We start from the raw sequence: 20,392 nt of genomic DNA on the forward strand, positions 1-20,392 counted from the left end.
TTTACTTTTCAGGAAGCTGTATGTGGCAGTTGCTGTGGTGATCAGCCTTTTGGTCAGTGGGCTTGCGATCTTCTTCCTTTTCCCACGTTCCATTGATGTTGAACATGTTGGTATTAAGTCAGCTTATGTCATTGATGACAAAAAGGACTACAGAGTTATTCTTAAAATTACGGTAGGTTTGTTGTATATTAAATCCTGTGTAATGATCAGTTGATAACAAAAGGACTGAATCGTGTAATATGGCTTCTACTGTCAATAGTGTCTAATCGTCCATTTCCTGGAGACTGGATACACATTGAAAGGAAAAACAAGAAAGCAGCATGTGGACATTGCAATCTGAAAATTGGATTGGATGCTCATTTTTGCTTTTCCTGGTTGTAATAATGATTTGGACAGTGTCCATTAAGCCTTCAGGAGATTTGTAAGTGCTATACAAAACTAGCCACAACTTGACACTAGTTGGTACCAGGTTTCTATTTCATTCAATGAAACTACCATGAAGGCTACTGTGAAAAATGGAAAAGTGCCCACTGGTTGAAGAGGGAAGGAACTGTGAGATTAAGGTTGATGCTTTTCGTTGTTATTTTAGCCTCTTCATTGCCACACTTTTTTTGCTTTCTCTTTTGCAGAATATATTAAATGTAACAAACTACAACTTCTACAGCATCAGTATTACTGATCTCAATGTACAGATTGTGTTTTTTAATGAGGTCCTTGGAACTGTCAACATCAAAAATACCACAGTCTTCAGGCCTTTGGGAGGTGGCCAGGTAATGAGCATTGCCTCTGGTGTGAGTGGTGAATTGACTTGCTATTTTAACTGCGGTGTTAAATTGTGTTTTCAGCAAGTTACACCTGTATTATAGTAGCACATGGGAATATCCCATGAACATGTAAAGATGGTATCCTTTAGTGTATCACAATGTGGCATATCTGGCCTAATTATTTGCTTGCATTAACCTTTGCTTTGTACCTTGCCAGAGAAGATGTGGGAATTTTTTGTAACTAAATATTGGTGTAGTTGAATCTTTGTACATCAAATATAAGGCTGCATAATGAACTTTGTGCACAGTGAATGCAAAACAGCAAGTGGATCTTTGTGTGGAACAAAATGCAGACAAGAGACATCTGGTTGAATTAAAGTGGTAGATGCTGGTAAGGAAGATTCACGCCTGAGCCGATGAAGACATAGATTAATATTCCTACAGTGGTGGGAGTAGATACAGATTGAGACAAGTGATGCTGTTTGGAGTTGGAGGTAGGAGGTTGTGACGGTGTTGGACTGCACTTCGAATGTGAAGCTTTGCTCAGGGTCAGAAGAACCATTGCACAATCGTGGGTTGAGACTGAATGGACAGCTGGAAGAAAAATGGTTTTCTTGTAAATGCTTAGATTTTCAACAATAAATATTCACTGTTCATCTATGATTTTATAGGATTAGTTTCCTTTTTATTTATAAACTGTAGATAATGCAAGATCTGGGAAAAGAATGTAGTCATCTGCTGAGTTTCTGTTTCATAAAAAAGTGAACACTAAACCTTGTAATACAGTAAAACAATGAAAATCCTGAGCATGCTGGATTTTGGTGCTAGACTAACAAATTTTTCAGACTACTGGATTCCTATTAGTACTCCACAACACCTTTAATTGACTTTATTTAGATGTTACAGAATATTATAATAAATTTTCCAGGGAACCTTAAGTTTAAAGGGAGCAGGGAAAATGGGTCCTAGTCAGCTTAAAGAGAGCATGGGAACCAGAGCCCCAGTGAGCTGAATGCGGGTGTGGGAACTGTGGCCCCTGGGAGTTGGAAGGGAGCAGGAAAGCATGACCTGAATGCCAAACCACTGGGACTTCCGAATAGTCAGATAGCAGATTATTGAAGTTTTAATGTATTCATTTGGGCTAATCACTAGGGCAGTAAATGAGTGCAAATTAGATCCCGGACTCAAATGTTTATCCACAGCTTCAGTGAGACAGGTTAGTTTTACCCTGTTGGTGGTGTTATTGCAATAATTATCCTGCTCAGTACAAGAGGAACCGTAAGTTCAGACATTGGGTGTATGTGCAAAGCTACCATCTGTGGGACTATATCTGAACGACTTAGTCAGAATCCCACCCAAATGTAAAGATGCCCTAGTGCTGCGGATTACTGCGGCTGAAAATGCAGTGAGTTGAGCAAAATTACACACAAATTGTGGGTAAATTGATTTAATTTATGACCGACAGGGATAGTGATGTCACAGCAGGTAACCCTCAATTATTGTGAAACTTAGTGCCCAAAAGCCATGCCAAACATTTAATTTTAATGTATGTATATTTTAGTTGAGCAGGAAATTGCACTACAGATATCCATGCAGCATGGGATCCTGACTGCCATTTTTAGCACCCAGGGATAGTTTTGCAAATCGGACTGGCCCTTTCACTCTGACAACAGCCTTCTATCTGTGGTTATCTTCTGTATTGACAGCAGCTGCAGGCAGTTCTTCTAGATTGAACTGCCAACAGAGTAAACAATTCTAATTTTCTTCCAGCATCAGGGAAGGGCTTTTTCAAAATGCAAATATAGATAGAAATTTTGTTTGTAAAATTTCCCATTCTCTGAGTAAAGACATTGACCAGTGGATCTCTCAGCTGTTTGAAGGTGAAGATTCTGTCATGAATTCTAAGTCTTTCATATACATAGAACAAAGAATAATACAGCTCAGGAATAAGCCTTTCAGCCCACCATGTCTGTACTGACCATGATGCCAATCTAACTAATTAAATGATTCTTAAACTTTGCTGTCATATCTGCTTCTACCACCTCCTTTGGCAGCACGTTCTAGGCACCTACCACTCTGTGTGTGTGTGTGTGTGTGTGTGTGTGTGTGTGTGTGTGTGTGTGTGTGTGTATAAAAAAAAAACTTGTCTCACATTTCTCCTTTAAACTTTCCCCCTCTCACTTTACACTTGTGCTCTCTAGTATTTGCCATTCCTCCCTGGGAAAAGGTTCTGACTACCTACCCTATCTATGTCTCACAATTTTATATATTCGATCAGCCTCAGCCTCCAATGCTCCAAAGAAAACAATCCAAGTTTGTCCATCCTCTCCTTAAAGCTAAAACAGTCCAATTCAGGCAACGCCCTGGCGAACCTCTTCTGCACTCTCTCCAAAGCCTCCACGTCCTTTTCTGTAGTGTGGTGACCAGAACTGCACATGATACTCCAAATGTGGCCAAACCAAAATTTTATACAGCTGCAACATGACTTGCCGACTTTTATAATTGATCAATAAAGGTATGCATGCTGTACACTGCCTTTAACACCCCCTTTGCCACTTTCAGGGAGCTATGTCTATAGATATTTATTAATTAAGCTACAGTCAATCTTGGCATTCCTGAGCTAAGTAGGAGAAATCTGGCCAAAATTTCCTTGATATTCAATGACATTTCTACTGAAAAGTGCAGGGGTACAAAAGTAAGGCAAGTACAGAATTCATCACAGCCAAAGTTGAATAGCTGCCTGATCTCAGGGAATTAAGTGGATATGGGCTTAATGCAAGAAAATGGTACTGAGGTAAAAGGCATGATCTCTTTAGGTGGTGGAGCAGGAACAAGGGACCAACTGACCTGCTCTTCTGTTTCTTATCTTCTGCTCACTAACTTTGCATGTAATAATACCAGTTTGGTGAAGTAGCAGAAGGTAAACTTTGTTGATGGAACTTTATCCCAACAAAAGGTCAGAGTCTTCAGAACAGGGTGAACGTGAAATAACTGGTAAAGCAGGATACTGGGTGTAACCTTGTGAGAAATCTAAACCAGAATGGAGTACAAATAACGGATGGGTTTTTGATGTAATCGTCACATTGATTAGCGTTGAAGGTTGCAGTAAAACATCAAAGAATATTTTGAAACCCTCTGTTTGCTTTCAACTGCAGGGGTTTAGTAAGATGGATGTTTGCTGTTCCTGTTCTTTTGCATAGTGTCTCTTACTGAACCAGAGGGAATGTGCAAGAAGTCGAACTGTGCATCATAGATGTTTATATTTTGGATTAGATCTTTTATTAAACTACTGATATTTCATTACTCTATTTTAAATTGTTTTTTTTTTCTCCAAAGTGACCTACCAGCCTGAGATGTGAGGACGTGATTGAGACAGGAGCTTAAAAAAAAATGGACATTATAATCCACCTTTTGATTCCCAGTTTTTCTGATGTGTGAGCAATTGCACACAAATAACCCTCACTAATTATTGATTGTCACTGATATGAGTCCAGTGCACAGTTTATTCTGTGTAGATTATTTCTGTTTAATTACGGACTTGGACACAGAGACCAAATCACAGTGCAACAAAATTCCTTCTGTTACTGCTGTCAGAATACCCAGAATTTCAAATTCAGCATTCTTTCCCTCTGTAATTCAAACCCTTAACTGAATTGGATCAGCATAGGTGAGATTTTGAGCTCCATTCAGTCTATCATCTACATCCATGTATAACACAAGTTGCATGTACTGTTTCTGTTTACATGGTCTCATGGGCTTCTTCTGGCAAAGTAAATTGATCATATCTTTACTCTTTTCAGATTTTCTATGCAGTGACTGCTACACTAGATGATCTTGGCATGTAGTGAGTATTATGAAGATTGTGTTTGGGAATTACTACCATAGGAATGAAATGGCAGTGATAAAGAGAAACATTTTCTATTTAACTGCTCAAGTGAACAATATTACCTTTATTAGCTTGATCACAAACTAAAATAACACTAAACTTTTAAAGAAATAACTTTGATTTAAGTAATTATTTTCACATCTTTAGTAAATCCCAAATTGCTTCGCAGCCAGTGAGGTATTTTCAAAGTTTTGTTGGTAAACTTGAGAGTCAGTTAGTGCTTACTGAGGTCCCACAAATAACAGTAAGATGAATCACTAGTTAAACTTCTGTGTGCAGATTGAATGTTGGTCAGGTATCAGAAGTTATGTTCCTCTTAAAAGAGGTGGTGTGATCTTTTAGGCCAACCTAGTATGTCAGGGAGATGGGAATCCATGCAGAAAGGCAGAGGGAAGCAAAGCGGAGACCAGAGCAAAAGTTGGAAAAGAGAAAAGTCAGAGTGGAGTACAGAAAAGTTAAACACAAAGGACACAAAGGTTACTAGATTCTAAAAGGACAAAGAGTGTAAGGGCACTTAATCTGAATGCCCGTAGTATTCAAAACAAGGTCAGCAAACTTGTGGCACAAATCATAACAAAGGGGTATGATATAGTGGCCATTACAGAAACATGGTTGCAGGGTGGAGATGAGTGGGAATTAAATATCCAAGGGTATCAGGTAATACTTAAGGATAGGCATTAAGGTAAGGGAGGTGGGGTAGCACTCTTAATTAAGGATGAGATCAGGGTGATAGAGACGATACAAGATTGAGGGAGCAGAATGTTGAGTCCATCTGGGTAGAGATTAGGAATAGCAAAGGGAAAAAAAAATCACTGGTGGGAGTTGTCTCTAGGCCAGCAAATAATATTACAGTGGCACAGGCAATAAACCACAAAATATTTGGTGCCTGTAAGAATGGAACAGCAGTTATCATGGGGGACTTTAACTTCCACATAGATTGCCTCGACCAACTTGATTTGCCCAGTCTTGAGGAGGACTTCATAGAATGCATCCGTGATAACTTTCTTGAACAGCATGTTAGTGAACCTACAAGGGACAATGCTATCTTAGATCTGGTCTTGTGCAATGAGACAAGTAAAATTAATGATCTTGTAATTAGGGATCCTCTTGGAAAGAGTGATCATAATATGATTGAATTTCTTGTACAAATGGAGGGTGCAATAGTTTGATCTAAAACCAGTGAATTGTGCCTAAACAAGGGAGACTACAATGGGATGAGGGAGGAGTTGGCTAGTGTAGGCTGGAAACACAGGCTGTATGGTGGGATAGTTGAGGAACAGTGGAAGACTTTCAAAGAGATTTTTCATAGTGCTCAACAAAAGTATATTCCAGTTAAAAGCAAGGACGGTAAGGGTGAGGAGAGCCAGCCTTGGATAACTAAGAAAATAAAAGAAGGCATCAAGCTAAAAGCTCATGCATACAAAGTCGCCAAGAGTAGTGGGAAACTGGAAGATTGGGAGAACTTTAAAAAGCAACAAAGAACCACTAAGCAAGCAATAAGGAAAGGGAAGATAGATTATGAAAGTAAACTAGTATAAAATATAAAAACAGATAGTAAAAGATTTTATAATTATATAAAGTGGAAAATGGTGGCTAAAGTGAATGTAGGTCCCTTGGAAGATGAGAAGGGGGAATTAATATTGGGTAATTTGGAAATGGCCGAGACCTTGAACGACTATTTTGTGTCGGTCTTCACGGTGGAGGACACGTCTAACATGCCAAAGAGAGATGTTATGGATGCGATGGGAGGTGAGAACTTCGATACAATCGCTGTCACTGAAGAGGTAGTGATGAGCAAACTAGTGAGCCTAAGGGTAGACAAGACCCCTGGTCCTGATGGGATGCATCCCAAGGTACTGAAAGAAATAGCAGAAGTTGTAGTAGAGGCACTTGTGATAATTCACCAAAATTCCCTGGACTCTGGGCAGGTCCCGGCAGATTGGAAGACAGGGAGTGACATGCCACTGTTTCTAAACAAAAAAGGATATAGGCAAAAGTCAGGTAACTATAGGCCAGTTAGCTTAATGCCTGTAGTTGGGAATTGCTTGAAGCTATCATTGAGGAAGAAATAGCGAGACATCTGGATAGAAGTGGTTCCATCAGGCAGACAGCATGGATTCAGAAAGGGCAGGTTCTGTTTGACAAACTTCCTGGAGTTCTTTGAGGATACAATGAGCGCAGTGGATAGAGGGGAACAGGTGGATGTTGTATACTTGGATTTCCAGAAGGTGTTTGATAAGGTGCCACATTAAAAGACTTATCCATGAGATAAGGATGCATGGAGTTGGGGGTAATGTAATAGAATGGATAGAGGATTGGTTAACCAGCAGAAGGCAGAGAGTTGGGATAAATGGGTGTTTCTCTGGTTGGCAATCAGTGGTGAGCAGGGTGCCACAAGGGTTGGTGCTGGGCCTGCAACTGTTCATGATATACATTAACTAATTGGAAGAGGGGAATTGAGTGTAGCGTATCTAAGTTTGCTGTTGACACTAAACTGAGTGGAGAAGTAAACTGTGCAGAGGATGCAGTGAGATGTAGATAGGTTAAGTGAGGGGCAAGGGTCTGGCAGATGGAGTACAATGTTAGTAAATGCAAGGTCATCCATTTTGGAAGGAAAAATAGAAGATCAGATTATTATTTAAATGGTGAAAGATTGCAGCATGCTGTTGTGCAGAGGGACTTGGGAGTGCTTGTGCATGAATCACAAAAGGTTGGTTTGCAGGTGCATAAGGTTATCAGGAGGGCAAATGGAACGTTGGCCTTCATTGTTAGAGGGATTGAATTTAAGAACAGGGAGGTTATGCTGCAACTGTACAGGATACTGATGAGGCCACACCTGGAGTAGTGCGTGCAGTTCTGGTCTCCTTACTTGAGGAAAGATATACTGGCTTTGGCGGCAGTACGGAGAAGGTTCACCAGGTTGATTCCGGAGATGAGCGGGTTAGCCCTTGAGGAGAGATTGAGTCACCTGGGACTATACTTGTCAGAATTCAGAAGAATGAGCGAGGATCTTATAGAAACATATAAAATTATGAAAGGGATAGCTAAGATAGAGGCAGGAAGGTTGTTACCAGTGGTAGGTGAGACTAGGACTAGGTGACATAGCCTCAAGATTCAGGGGAAAAGATTTAGGATGGAGATGAGGAGAAACTTCTTTTCCCAGAGAGTAGTGAATCTGTGGAATTCTCTGCCCAGGGAAGCAGTGGAGGCTACCTCATTAAATATATTTACAACACAGATAGATTTTTGCATTGCAGGGGAATTAAGGGTTATGGCGAAAAGGCAGGTAGGTGGATTTGAGTCCACAGCCAGATCAGCCATGATCTTGTTGAATGGCGGAGCAGGCTTGACAGGCCAAATGGCCTACTCCTATTTGTTGTGTTGTTATGTAACCTGTAGATGTATATGGAGCCATGGGTTAACATTATATCCAGAAGATACAGCACTGTGTCTGATAATTCCTCACCACTGCACTGAATCAATCCCCCAACCATGTGTTTGGTTTGTTCTGGACTCTCACCCATGAGCTTCTGGCACTGGTATGAGATTGCTATTAACTGAACCAACCTGATCCATTTGAGTCATTTTTAGAAGCTTCTGAAGAGAACTAAAATATTTTTCATTCCTACCAAAAACCTTAATGTTTTGGGCATTCCCATATACAAACACATTTTCCAATTCTCTCTCCACCTCTCCTTGTGATGACAACTTGCGTAGAGATACAGTTTGATGGCCTCCAGGCTCTAAACTATTGGACATTCTTCATTTTGTGAATCCTGGGTCGATTACATTGATGAGTGTAAAGATTAGTTTAAAGTCAATTGTGCAATAACATTTCAGCATAAGTAGCAATTTTGGGGAAAGGGTAGGTAGATTAAAACAATATATGTTAATGTGTAATGTATTACAAACGTGTCAGATAATCTGTAATATTCTTTCTCATTTTGTCTTTAAGCCATTATTGCACAATGCCTGAAATCAAAGTCCACAATATTGTGATCTCAATACAGTAAGTGTTCTAGATTACACCTCCTTCACAGAATTTGTATTAGTATAATCCAGTTGAATTAAATACATTTTACTTCATTTTAACCAAAATCACTTTTTCCTTATGCAAAGCAAATTGCTTTGTACACCCCTCACCTGAACAGCGAACTAGAATAATCCATATACTTGTGTTAGGTGTTCCCTCCTTTCTTGAAGAATTATTTTTTTTATTGTAGACAGCCACTTTCTTTCTGTGTATTATGACCTTTTTCTCAGTTTTGAACTGGATAACTTGGTTTTGGAGATGGGTTCTAAGTAAATTAGATAATTGTGTTTAAAAAGTTTAATTTGTATCACTGGTTTAAAGTACTTTGAGGTACATGCGGGTACAACTTTCACACTGCAATTGGTTCCACTTTGCACAAACAATGTGATCTTTTGCACAATGTTAAGAATGTGCTTCTCCATCCAGATGGGGACATGTATTTTCACCTTCGTTATTCTCCTGCTCAGAGATTCCTTATGGTTTCAGTCACACTCTTCTGGTCTTCCCCATCTTCATGTATTGTTGCACTTTGAGAAGACATTGTAACTCATAAAATGAATCCATTTGTGCAACCAAGTTGTTTAAATATACCACTGTTAGCCTAGAAGCCTTCCTTAAATGTAAACAGAACTGCATCCACCACTTATGGATCACCTGAAGTAAATGCAGCAATGGATTTCCTCAAGGATGAAACAAATTAGAGTTCTATCATTTGTTCTTTTCCATCTCTTCCAGAGCAACGGTAACAGCCTGGTATTTGTCACACTCTGAGCAAGTCTCTGTTGATGCTTACCAATACGTTGACTGTGGCTCCAACACCACCCGTCTTCACAGCCCCTATTACCCTCCCCAGGGCAAACATTTACAAGAGGTGCTCAGTTAATGCAAATGGCGTTACTGCCCTTTCACTGAAGGCTTCCAGCATGGCAGAACTACATCCTTCTCTTTGCGTAGATACTGTGCTTCTGATCTGATGAGAAACTCCATCAACCAGTTCTGTACCCACCTGCTTGATTATTTTATAGTACCCTGTGTAATAATGTAACATTTCTGAGAGGAGTAAATGAACTAGAATGTTGAGTGTATAATGGTGATTTGATAATCTGACAGTTCTGGTAAAAGCAAATTCTGCTGAATTACTGAAGCCGAACAATAACTTAAATCTAGCTGGGAAGTAAATCGAGACAATTATCGTCCAAGTTGCTTAATTTTGGATATGATATTCATACTTATATTGACCTCCAAATTTACGTGTGTGGTTCCTTAATTAAGACCTCTCATTCTCTGTCTCCCATCAAAAGTGATAAGAACATGTCAAAAGGTTGTTGTGTACAATGTCTATGGGCAGCCCTCTGGATAATATTTGGGAGACTCATTTATATTTATAGAGCATGAAGGTTGAAACTTCTGAGAAAAGTGTAAAATTGTCAAAGTATTTAAATGATAGAAAAGCAAGGTGTTCATTAATTAATATGGATTGCTTCAGAATAATTAAGCAAGCAATATTAGAGTAAATGACACAAATATTTTATTAGAAGAAGGCCACTTCAGCCTATGAAGTCTATGCCAGTTCACAGGACAATCCATTCACCACTAATTTTCCCCGCAACCTATTCTCCCCATATTCCCATCAACTTCCCTCATATTCCTGCATTCATATACACATTTAAAATTGCTAACTAACCTACCAACCTGCCTGTCTTTGGGATGTGAGAGGAAACTGGAGTATCAGAGGGAACCCACATGGTCACAGCAGAATATGCAAACTCCACATACAACAGCACCGGAGGTCAGAATTGAACCCAGATCGTTGGAGTTGTGAGGCAGCAGCTCTGCTAGCTGTGCCACTGGATTCTAGAAGTTTCTGGTTGCATTATTTAGTGCATTCCAGTGAACTACACTGTTGCAGTTCCATAACTGCAATAAAAAAGTAAAGAGAGGTAGTTTAACTGCAATAAAAAAATAAAAAGAGGTAGTTTTAATATACTTTTAAAATATTCAATTCAAATCCCTCGTGGTTCAGCAGATAATGTTTTGTGGTTTGTAGTTCTGAACCATATCAGAGAAGCTGGTTCCAGGTATAGCACCTGGCTTCTGCTTATTTAGATAATGTTAGTTAATAAACAAGGATGAAAAAGATGGAAATGTGTGGAAGAGCCAACTGTTCTTTGGTTAGGACAGGAAATGTACGCCAAGATTCCTGCTCTGATTGCCAAGTAACAACCCGTGTCAAAGTGTATTTGTGTGAATATTGCAGAATGATAGAAATTCATGGCAGCGTGGTAGACCATTCAGCCTATCTTGTCTATGCTGGGTGATAAAGAGCTCCTTTATCGCTCCATTGCCTTATGTGGTATTTTTTCAGCACCATTAGGGTTTTTGCCTTCACCCAATCAGACGTGAAAATATGTCTTCCATCCACTGCCTTAAATTTATGTCCCCTTGTTATTGAACTCTCTGCTAAAAGAAATGGGTACTTCACCCTAACCAAACCTCTTGTAATTTTACACATCTTAATTCAATCAATAATCAGCCTCCTCTATTATGAAAGAATCAATTTCAATGTATCCAGTCTTACCTCCTAAACTTAACCAGTATGGTATCATCCTCGCAAATCTGTCCTATACCTTGTCCTATGCTATTGCATCCTCCTTGTAAAGTGACCAGACTGAATGCCGCACTCAATCTTTGGTTTACCTAGTGTCTTGTACAGTTCCAGCACTGCCTTCCTTCAGACAGTGTTTGACTCTGATGCTCCCCATGGTGGAATAGTCTGTGGGCAATTAATGGCAAACTCATATTTACATGAGCAAGATGCTAGTGGAACTATATTATTGTATAAAGCAATCATTTCAACAGAGGAGAAAATATATTGCTAGTCATTTTATGTACCTGACCCCAGGAAGTGTCCCCAGCTAAGAGCACTAATGGTTTTTGTGTACAGCTATTCTTGATGGGGATTGTATCAGCCATAAAAAGCAGATAGAGCTATTTCAAAAGTTTTAGATTAATATATTAAAGGAGATAATTCAAGTTTTTGTCAATTAAATAATCTATCTAAAGTTCTCTTTTTCTTTATTAATTAATGGCAGTGTCATCCCTAAATTGGCCCTGAACTGAGGAGGCAGTTAAAAGGCAATCATGTTGGTGGGTCTGGAGTCACGTATATGCAAACTTAGAAAGGGAAGACAGATTTTCTCCTCTGAATGATGTGTGTGAACCAAATGGCTTTTTATGACAGTCCACTAGTTTTATGGTTATCACTACAGAAGCTATCATTTTGTTTAGTTCCAGATTTAAATTTACTGAAATTTAAATTCTTGTGTGGTAGAGCATAAGGTGATGCAATAGTGGAGCCTGCTAGATATGCATCTGGCACATCCTTTTGAGTGTATGGAATTCCTAAGTATCCACATTCTATCACAAATATGGTCGCCCTCTAATACATGTTGAGTGCAGTTGGTCATTCCAAATCCTTTTAATCAAAGAGAAAGATATTTTGTAGGATATCATTCTTTCCCCAAGCCATCCCATGGAGACCTCAACAAACTGTTTACCGTATTTAGTTTTGATTGATTTAGAAAACTCAGCATTCCTGTAAGGCCTTTTGTTGCTTCTTGCATTGGCTTGGTGCTGAAGAAAAACGTTCTTTGAAGCAAACTTGTTTACTTTGGTTGAGATTTCATTGGAAATGTAAAGGTTAGAAAGTGACTAGATTGGAAAGGATCTGCTTATGACAAATCTTTGCAAGCGATGCAACAAATACTTTTACTGAGGATTCTCTACTTGTATAGAATCATACAGCATGCCAGAGGCCTTTCGGCCCAACTCGTCCATGCCCACCAACGTGCCCACAATTATATGACCACAATTTGTAACTATACACAAAATCTTTCAGATTATTTCCAATTGTCACTTTGTTCTCAGTGTCCTAGCCACTAGTTGTCAGTTGCTTCAGGTCGAATTATAATCTTGCCATTTTCACAGTTAAATTAGATTATGGTTTCTTCAGCCAAACTTTATGAAAATCCTTTATCCATCGATCTTCTCCCAGCATCGGGACACTAGACATAGCAGTTGTTATGTTTTTTGGAATTAAAGTATAAAATCAAGTAGTGGATGAGGCAATGTAGAGGGAAACATTTTTTTGTAAGTAGATTTTTTTGGTCTTCAGTCCCAATGTAGGCCCTGCAAAATGAAAAAGTAGACCATAGAAGTGTCATTTAATATTATAGTACCCTGCAGCCACTTGTATAGTGTCAAGGTGATTAACCGAAATAAAATTGTATTAAAGCTCATTTGAAATAATCTATTCTGTCCCTTGTAGTAGCCTCCAAATGTAACTGTCAAGAATGAAGACAATTTGTCCACATTCAGCTAATATCAAGTTGTCCCTTATATGATGCCCGTAATTTTATATCCAATTTCTTTAATGGACCAAAAATATTGGGCACGTCTCATATGTCCTGACAACATATAGGAACCTTCTGGTACTTGAGGTTCTACCTTGTACATTTTTATGATCAAATTTGGTTAATCTCAAAAACACTTGGACAGAGAGGGAGTAAGCTACTGTTTTCGGGTCAAGAGAATTCATTTATAATTTCACTAAAGGGATAGGTGAGAGGAATACTTTATTTTCACTTTTATGATGCTGATACTAAAATCTCCCTGTTACTAGGTGTGTTTCGATGCATATCATGCTCACTCATCTTGGTAAAATTAAGTATGAAGGTGCAAATGTATTTGGAGATTCTTCACTATTTGAGAGTATTATCACTTTTGTTTCTGTCACTATGGGGTCTTTTATTGTATGATGCAAGGACATCTTGTTTTGCAGTGAATGGCTTTTTAATGATATTGATACCATCCATAATACTTTGAAGGCCGCAAAGTTAAAATGTTAAATGTGTCTGCCACAACATTTTTTCTTTCATTATCATGGAATAATTGTCTCTATCTCTTCATCTTGTCCCATGTATTAAAAAATAGCTTGTGTGTAGTAAATGTATTTAGTACTCATTGAAATGACATTGTGCTGTAACTTATTGATCTGTAACTTCCTGTATGCATATTTAACTATGCCTGACACTACAGAATTGAGCAGCAGATCGAAAAGAGTACACCTGAATGGTGCTAGACATGCAACAGAACAACAAATTATTTATATTTGAATTTTGAGCCCCAGTGAGTCAATGTAAGTGATACAAAAAAAGTGAGTAAATTATTTATAGATATTCAGTCAGTAGATTTGTGGCCTTTTTGTGATACTAACTCTTGCAGATCAAGAAGGTAACGGACTCTGATTCTAGTGTGCATTTGTCTGAATTTGTGCAGCTGGCTTCAGCATCCCTGATCTCAGAAAATGCTGCCTTTGAACTGCTGTTCCTAATTAGTCTATCAACTCCTGCTAGTAACTGCATGGGTGGGTGTAGAAGGGATCAAGGTCAGGGTGCTGACCTGCACAGCGGAATGGCTGATCCTCATTAAGTCAAGCATAGAAATTAGCCTCTTGAGCAAGATGCAAAAGCGTTTGTGTACTTCTCCCTTAGTAAGCACCTTTAGGAAATTTAAGGAGAAAAGGGAAGTGTTTGAGAACTTGTTTGGATGCTCATACCAACACTGGTAACTGAAGAACATTAAACTTGGTATGTAAAGAAATTACATTTTGTCCTAATGAATGTTTTGGAGATCTAATAAAATGTTTTGGTGTAACTATTATGTTAGTATTAGACTATTCCACTCATTATTCACAGAAAAACCTGTGGCAATGTAATGGCAGAAGGAGTGCAACATTACTGTGCATGGAATTTGAGCTTGCACTGTTTCCCAAATCATGACCATTTACGAAAATAAAACAATGTTGATGAATTTAAAATGCAGTTATCTTAAAATGCTATTTCTACATTTTTTATATATTTTATTGAAAACGCTAGATCTGAGGCGGTGAGTTAAGACCAGAATTTAAGATCTGAGTTTTGTGAATTGAAACATGTTATGGTTTTTGATGTCATTGGAACACCTGGATTAGATTAGAGTGTTATAGTTCCTTCAAAGATATTCATTACCCCAGATAATTAAGAATTTTAGAAATGCCTTTCAGAGGTGGCCCAATTAATCTTGTGCAATATGCTGTCACATTGCAGTCAACATTTTCAGTTTGTATAAATCGTAAAACACAGAAGATTATTAAAGTGCCCTGAATACTGTTGGTAAAGCATAATTTGCTTTAATCAGCTGCTGTCCATTATTTCCCCTTCCCAACGTTCAGACTTAGTAGGAATGGAACCATCCAGTCAACTAGATAGCCAAATCACGGATTTTTCTTCGTTTTGTGTCTTTGAACTTTGGGAAAGGTGTAATGCAGTCCTGAGAACAGCCTGTGCTTAATATCTTTTCAATTACTGCCATGTTCACAATGAGAAATACTAGTCCCAAACTGGACTTTGCATTCATTATAATGCAAAACTTTCTGTGTGGAATTTATCTTCTGTTATTAATTTACATTGTTAAAAGAAGTACCACTTTTAATTGAAGCCATGACATCAATATATTATCGGTCATACCAGTGAGCATCTAAGTGTATGTAAAGCCAGTGCCATTTTACCATGGTAACTGTGTTCTTGTGAGATTAGACACTTAAAAGTATGAACTGTTCTGATCTTAATTGTACTACTGCTGTAAGTATGACAAACATGCTATGTGTTCAAGATTTTTTTGTCAAAACCCAATGTGTATAGCAAAAAGCTAATGGTTATTGAATTTTTGAGGTCTAACTTAACTATAAATTATGTTATTTTAAATGAGTTCTGTAGAAAGTCCTGCATTATACCTTGTTACTTTAGAATGGTACCGCCCTTTGTCTTCAAGTGAATTGTCTTGCAGATGTAGCTTTGTTGCTAATTAAAGGATAATTGAAGTTTCTTTGTGAAGTTGAATTCACTTAAATAACTGATTTTCATTGCTAATTGTTTTGTGGTAACTTGGGTAGAAAAACTGTGTGATTTGAATTGCACAATGCTGCCAATGTTCGCATTTTATTTATGAACTAATTTTTTGAACTACTATGGTAAGGAGATAAATGCCCAGGTGACATTAATTTCTCTATTTCCTGGGACAAATTGGGCTTTAAATGCATCATCAGTTGCAATTCCCCATGTTTCTTTCTGCGCAAAAGAGAAGGGTTGGTCGTTAATATGATGGTGTGTTGATCAAGCAGGGCCTCTGTGTATGCCCATTGTATGACTTTGAGGTTCTCAGTACCATCCCGTAGCCTGCTTCCTGACTTTGAGTAGGCGTGAGCCAAGATTCCCATCAGTTGGTGGGAATGTTGCATTTCTTCAAGGAGACTTTAAGCACATACTTGAAATTTTTTCTCTGGTAATCTCTTCCTGTGACAGAGCTTGGAATAAAGTGCCTGTTTCAGGCGTCTGGTGTCCATAAGACATAGGAGCAGAATTGGGCCATTCGGCCCATTGAGTCAGCTCTGCCATTCGATCATGGCTGATTTTATTTTTCCCTCTCAACCCCATTCTCCTGCCTTCTCCCGTCACCTTTGATGCCCTGACTAATCAAGAACCTATCAACCTTTAAATATACCCAAGGACTTGGCCTCCTCAGCCGTCTGCAGCAATGAATTCCACAGATTCACCACCCTCTGGCTAAAGAAATTTCTCCTCATCTCTGTTCTAAAGGGATGTCCTTCTGTTCTAAGGCCTCTGGTCCTAGACTTTCCCACTACTGGAAACATCCTCTCCACGTCCACTCTGTCCAGGCCTTTCAGTATTCGGTAGGTTTCAATGAGATCCCTCCTCATCCTTCTAAACTGCAGCAAGTACAGACCCCAGAGCCATCAAGTGCTCCGTTAACCCTTTCATCCCTGGGATCATTCTCGTAAACCTCCTCTGGACCCTCTTCAATGCCGGCACATCCTTCCTTAGACATGGGGCCCAAAACTGCTCACAATACTCCGAATGTGGTCTGACCCAATGCCTTGTAAACCCTCAGCATTACATCCTTGCTTTTATATTCTAGTGTTCTTGAAATGAATGCTAATGCATTTGCCTTTTTTACCACTGACTCAACCTGCAAGTTAACCTTCAGGGAATCCTGCACTAGGACTCTCTAGTCCTTTTGCACCTCCAATTTCTGAATTCATTCCCTGTTTAGAAAATAGTCTACGCCTTTATTCCTTCTACCAAAGTGCATGACCGTACTCCTCCCTACACTGTATTCCCTCTGTCACTTCTTTGCCCATTCTCCCAACCTGCCCCAAGTCCTTCTGCAGACTCCCTGCTTCCTCAACACTCCCAGCCCTTCTACCTATCTTTGTATCATCCGCAAACTTGGCCACAAAATCAACAATTCTGTCAACCAGATCATTAACATATAACATGAAAAATAGCAGACCCAACAATGACCCCTGTGGAATACCACTAGTTACCGGCAGCCAACCAGAAAAGGCCCCCTTTATTCCCACCCTTTGCCTTCTGCCAGTAAGCCAACCTTCTATCTATGCTAGTACCTTTAATACCATGGGTTCCTATCTTGTTTAGCAGCATCATGTGCAGCACCTGTACAACATGACCTGCCAAACATTGCTGAGTGTGCGCAACTAGGTCCTTGAAACTGAAGATGTTGGCATGGGAGAGGACACTAGCATTAGTTCACTCATCCTTGCAGTGAATTTGGAGGATTTATGAATGTTGGTGGTATTTTTCATGTACCTTAAGATACCTGCTGTAGGTAGTCCAGTTCCAGAAACGTATGATAAGATTTCTTTATTAGTCACATGTATGTCGAAACACACAGTGAAATGCACCTTTGTGTAGAGTGTTCTGGGGACAGCCTGCAAGTGTTGCCACGCTTCCGGCACCAACATAGCATAGCCACAACTTCCTAACCTTTGGAATGTGGGACGAAACCGAAGCACCTGGAGTAAACCCACACAGACACGGGGAGAATGTACAAACTCCTTACAGACAGTGGTCGGAATTGAACTTGGGTTGCTGGCACTGTAATAATGTTACTCTGACCACTGGCAATCACTCACTTTTTAATCAAACTCCAGGTTTGTAATTGATCTATTGTGCTTTTTCTAGGAAGATTTAGTAACCCAATAATCAGACACATTATTAATGTTTCTAGATCAGCTACCAGTAGTACATGTGCTTAATTATTACTGTATGAACAATAGACGTGAAATTTGGCAGGTATACACGGGAGCTAGCATGGTTAACTGTGCAGATGGAACTTCAGACCTTGTGGTTAGGTATGGGGCTGAAACCAGAGACCAGGAATGTGAAGAGGTGTACAACCAGAATTGGGAACTGAGATGTAGTTAGCTGTGTGGGTGGTGGATCCAAGGCTCAGTGTTCGATGTGCAGCTGAAGGTCAGGGATGTGAAGCCAGGGACCAGGAATGTGATTAGGTGTGTAGCAGAACCAGGGATCAGGAACAGGACCAGTATTTGGCTGGGCTTGGGAATTGGGAATTGGCAACTGGGGTGTAGCCAGGATCGTGGGTGAGAAGCCAGGAGGGAGGCAGTGGACAAGAGCTCCTGTGTGTGCGCGCATGGATGAGTGGGAATATGCCAAGTACCACCTACACGTGTGGCCAATGATACCCATACAGCAGAGTTTGGTCTCCAGGGCCTTCTGAAGCCAGTGTGCTACAGCTAACCCACGTTAAACTACACGTGGGTAACTCAACTCCATAAGATGCATAAGGGAACTGGAATGTCAGGATCCTCAAGGACAATCCTAATGGTGACGTGCCTGAACACTGTTCCACTGCAGTAACTGGCTTTGACAGTGACATCGCTGCACTGATTGAGACGTGGCAGGTAGGAGATGGCCAGTTAAAGAACAAAGTGGGTGGCATACCTTCTGTAAGGGCAAATTGGAAGAGGAATCTTTTCACAGGGTGAGCTTCACCATCCAGAATGAGCTTGGCATCTAGAAAACTCGCCTTCAGAATTCTAACCCATCAGCTCACTCTAACACAAAATTAACACACTATGGTGATCAATGTGTATGCCCCAACCTTTGAAGCTTCAGAAGAGGCTAAGGAGAACTGGTCCAACAATGAAAGAACCCCAGTCTATATTGCCAAAAGGAAACAGACTGATTCTTCTGGGTAACATCAGTGCCAGGGATGGAAGGAATAGGGAAGGCTAACTCCAGTGGGATCCTTCCCTTGACAAAATGCTTGGAGCATGACCTTGTCATTGTTAGGGAGTAGTGAGCTGTAGTCAGATGGGATAGCATAATGACCATTGATTCAAGCAAAATGAGCCTTCAGATTACTTCCTATTGTAACTTTCAAGAACTAATCAATTTTGAAATGACAAGGATGGCTGCATAAACAACCACTGCTGTCAGTGATGGGAGTCGCTGGCTGCAGTAGAAGGCCACACAGGAGCTATGCTTTGGAAACTGACAAGACAATGCTTGATCTCTCAACAAATACATGCATAATGATACCTTCTTAAATATTGGGTAAAAGCAAATGTGGTTTAACCATGAAACATTTTTGTATGCATTGACCAAATTTACGGATAATGGGGTTATGTTAATTAGATTACAGTGAAAGCCAACCATGATTGCACTGAGAGGGAAGTGTGACATCCAATGATACTGAGAAACAATGGGTAAAGATCTAGATATTGGAGGCAGGTATTATTTTGCCGATCAAAGCTTGGTGTTTGTGCTTCCAAAGAGCCACCCTTCATCATACTGTGCTAAAACAGGGGTGTTGTGGATGTCTGGGTTTTAGCCTCAGAAGCTTTTGGAATATTGACGTGAACGACCTTGCTTCAACAAAGGCGTATGAATGTTCAACGCGCTCCCATTGTAAATGTAAATGGATAGATGGTTGGCTGACTGGCAGAAGGCAATGGGTGGGGATAAAGGGGGCCATTTGTTCACACCCAAAATCTTGAGGTAAACAATGCATTGTAACTATTGAAATTGTATTTGGTTGCTTGTTGTTATCATTGTACCTAAAGGGTTAAAAACTCAGTGTTTTTTGTATTTGAGGGGATTGTTCCATCACGTCTCCTCAGCGAGTTTGCTTGTGCAGAATAAAGATGTGTCACATCTACCATTCGAACTCCAAGTATCTCTTAAACTCACAACAGTCATAATGAATGCCCTGTTTCATCAGTATGGTTAAGTATGTAAGTGGAACCAGGATATGGCAGGGAACAGTGTAGTTAGGTTTGTGTGCGGAGCCAGGAATCAGGAACGCAGTTAGTTGTGTGGCAGGAACAGGGTCAGTCTACAGCCTGTTTCATCAGAGTGATCAACAGGTGGTGACAACACCCCTGGTCCAAGCACTGGCACCTGCCATATTATATCACTGTCTGAGGGAGAGGCTGCAAAGATATCTGCATCACCTGTACCATGACAGGCACCAATGGTTATTGGAGTGATCACTGCCTAATTTGCTCTATTATCTTTGGTCCCAAAACATCAGCATCATGTTGAAATAGGTCCAGGATTCCTCACACAGTATACTCCCAATCACAACTATTCGAAAACAAACTGATATGGAGCATTAGTCATTGTGAGGAGGAGGCATAAATAAAAAAATAGTATGCAATACTACCAGCAAATACGTTAATGTGTTCCTTTTCAATGTGAGTAGAGAATCATGTAATATCACACTGTAAACAAAGGTTGTTTACAAGCACTTCCAAATGGTTTG

The 20,392-nt window shown here is 39.7% G+C and overlaps 1 protein-coding gene across 8 annotated transcripts in view; it reads left to right on the forward strand.

The window, feature by feature from the left end:
- tmem106a (transmembrane protein 106A) overlaps window positions 1-15,607 on the forward strand; it is a 45,393-nt gene extending 29,786 nt beyond the window's left edge. For all 8 annotated transcript variants that reach the window (XM_052038363.1, XM_052038361.1, XM_052038358.1 and 5 more), the window contains 5 exons: window positions 13-172; window positions 630-770; window positions 4,565-4,608; window positions 8,606-8,659; window positions 9,419-15,607. In XM_052038363.1, the coding sequence (XP_051894323.1) occupies window positions 13-172; window positions 630-770; window positions 4,565-4,608; window positions 8,606-8,659; window positions 9,419-9,566 (547 nt within the window). In that variant the 3' untranslated portion in view covers window positions 9,567-15,607. The remainder of the gene's footprint in view (window positions 1-12; window positions 173-629; window positions 771-4,564; window positions 4,609-8,605; window positions 8,660-9,418) is intronic.
- The last annotated feature ends 4,785 nt before the right edge of the window (window positions 15,608-20,392 follow it).

The sequence above is a fragment of the Pristis pectinata genome, chromosome 25 (assembly GCF_009764475.1).
Source record: "Pristis pectinata isolate sPriPec2 chromosome 25, sPriPec2.1.pri, whole genome shotgun sequence".
Classification (NCBI taxonomy): Eukaryota; Metazoa; Chordata; class Chondrichthyes; order Rhinopristiformes; family Pristidae; genus Pristis; species Pristis pectinata.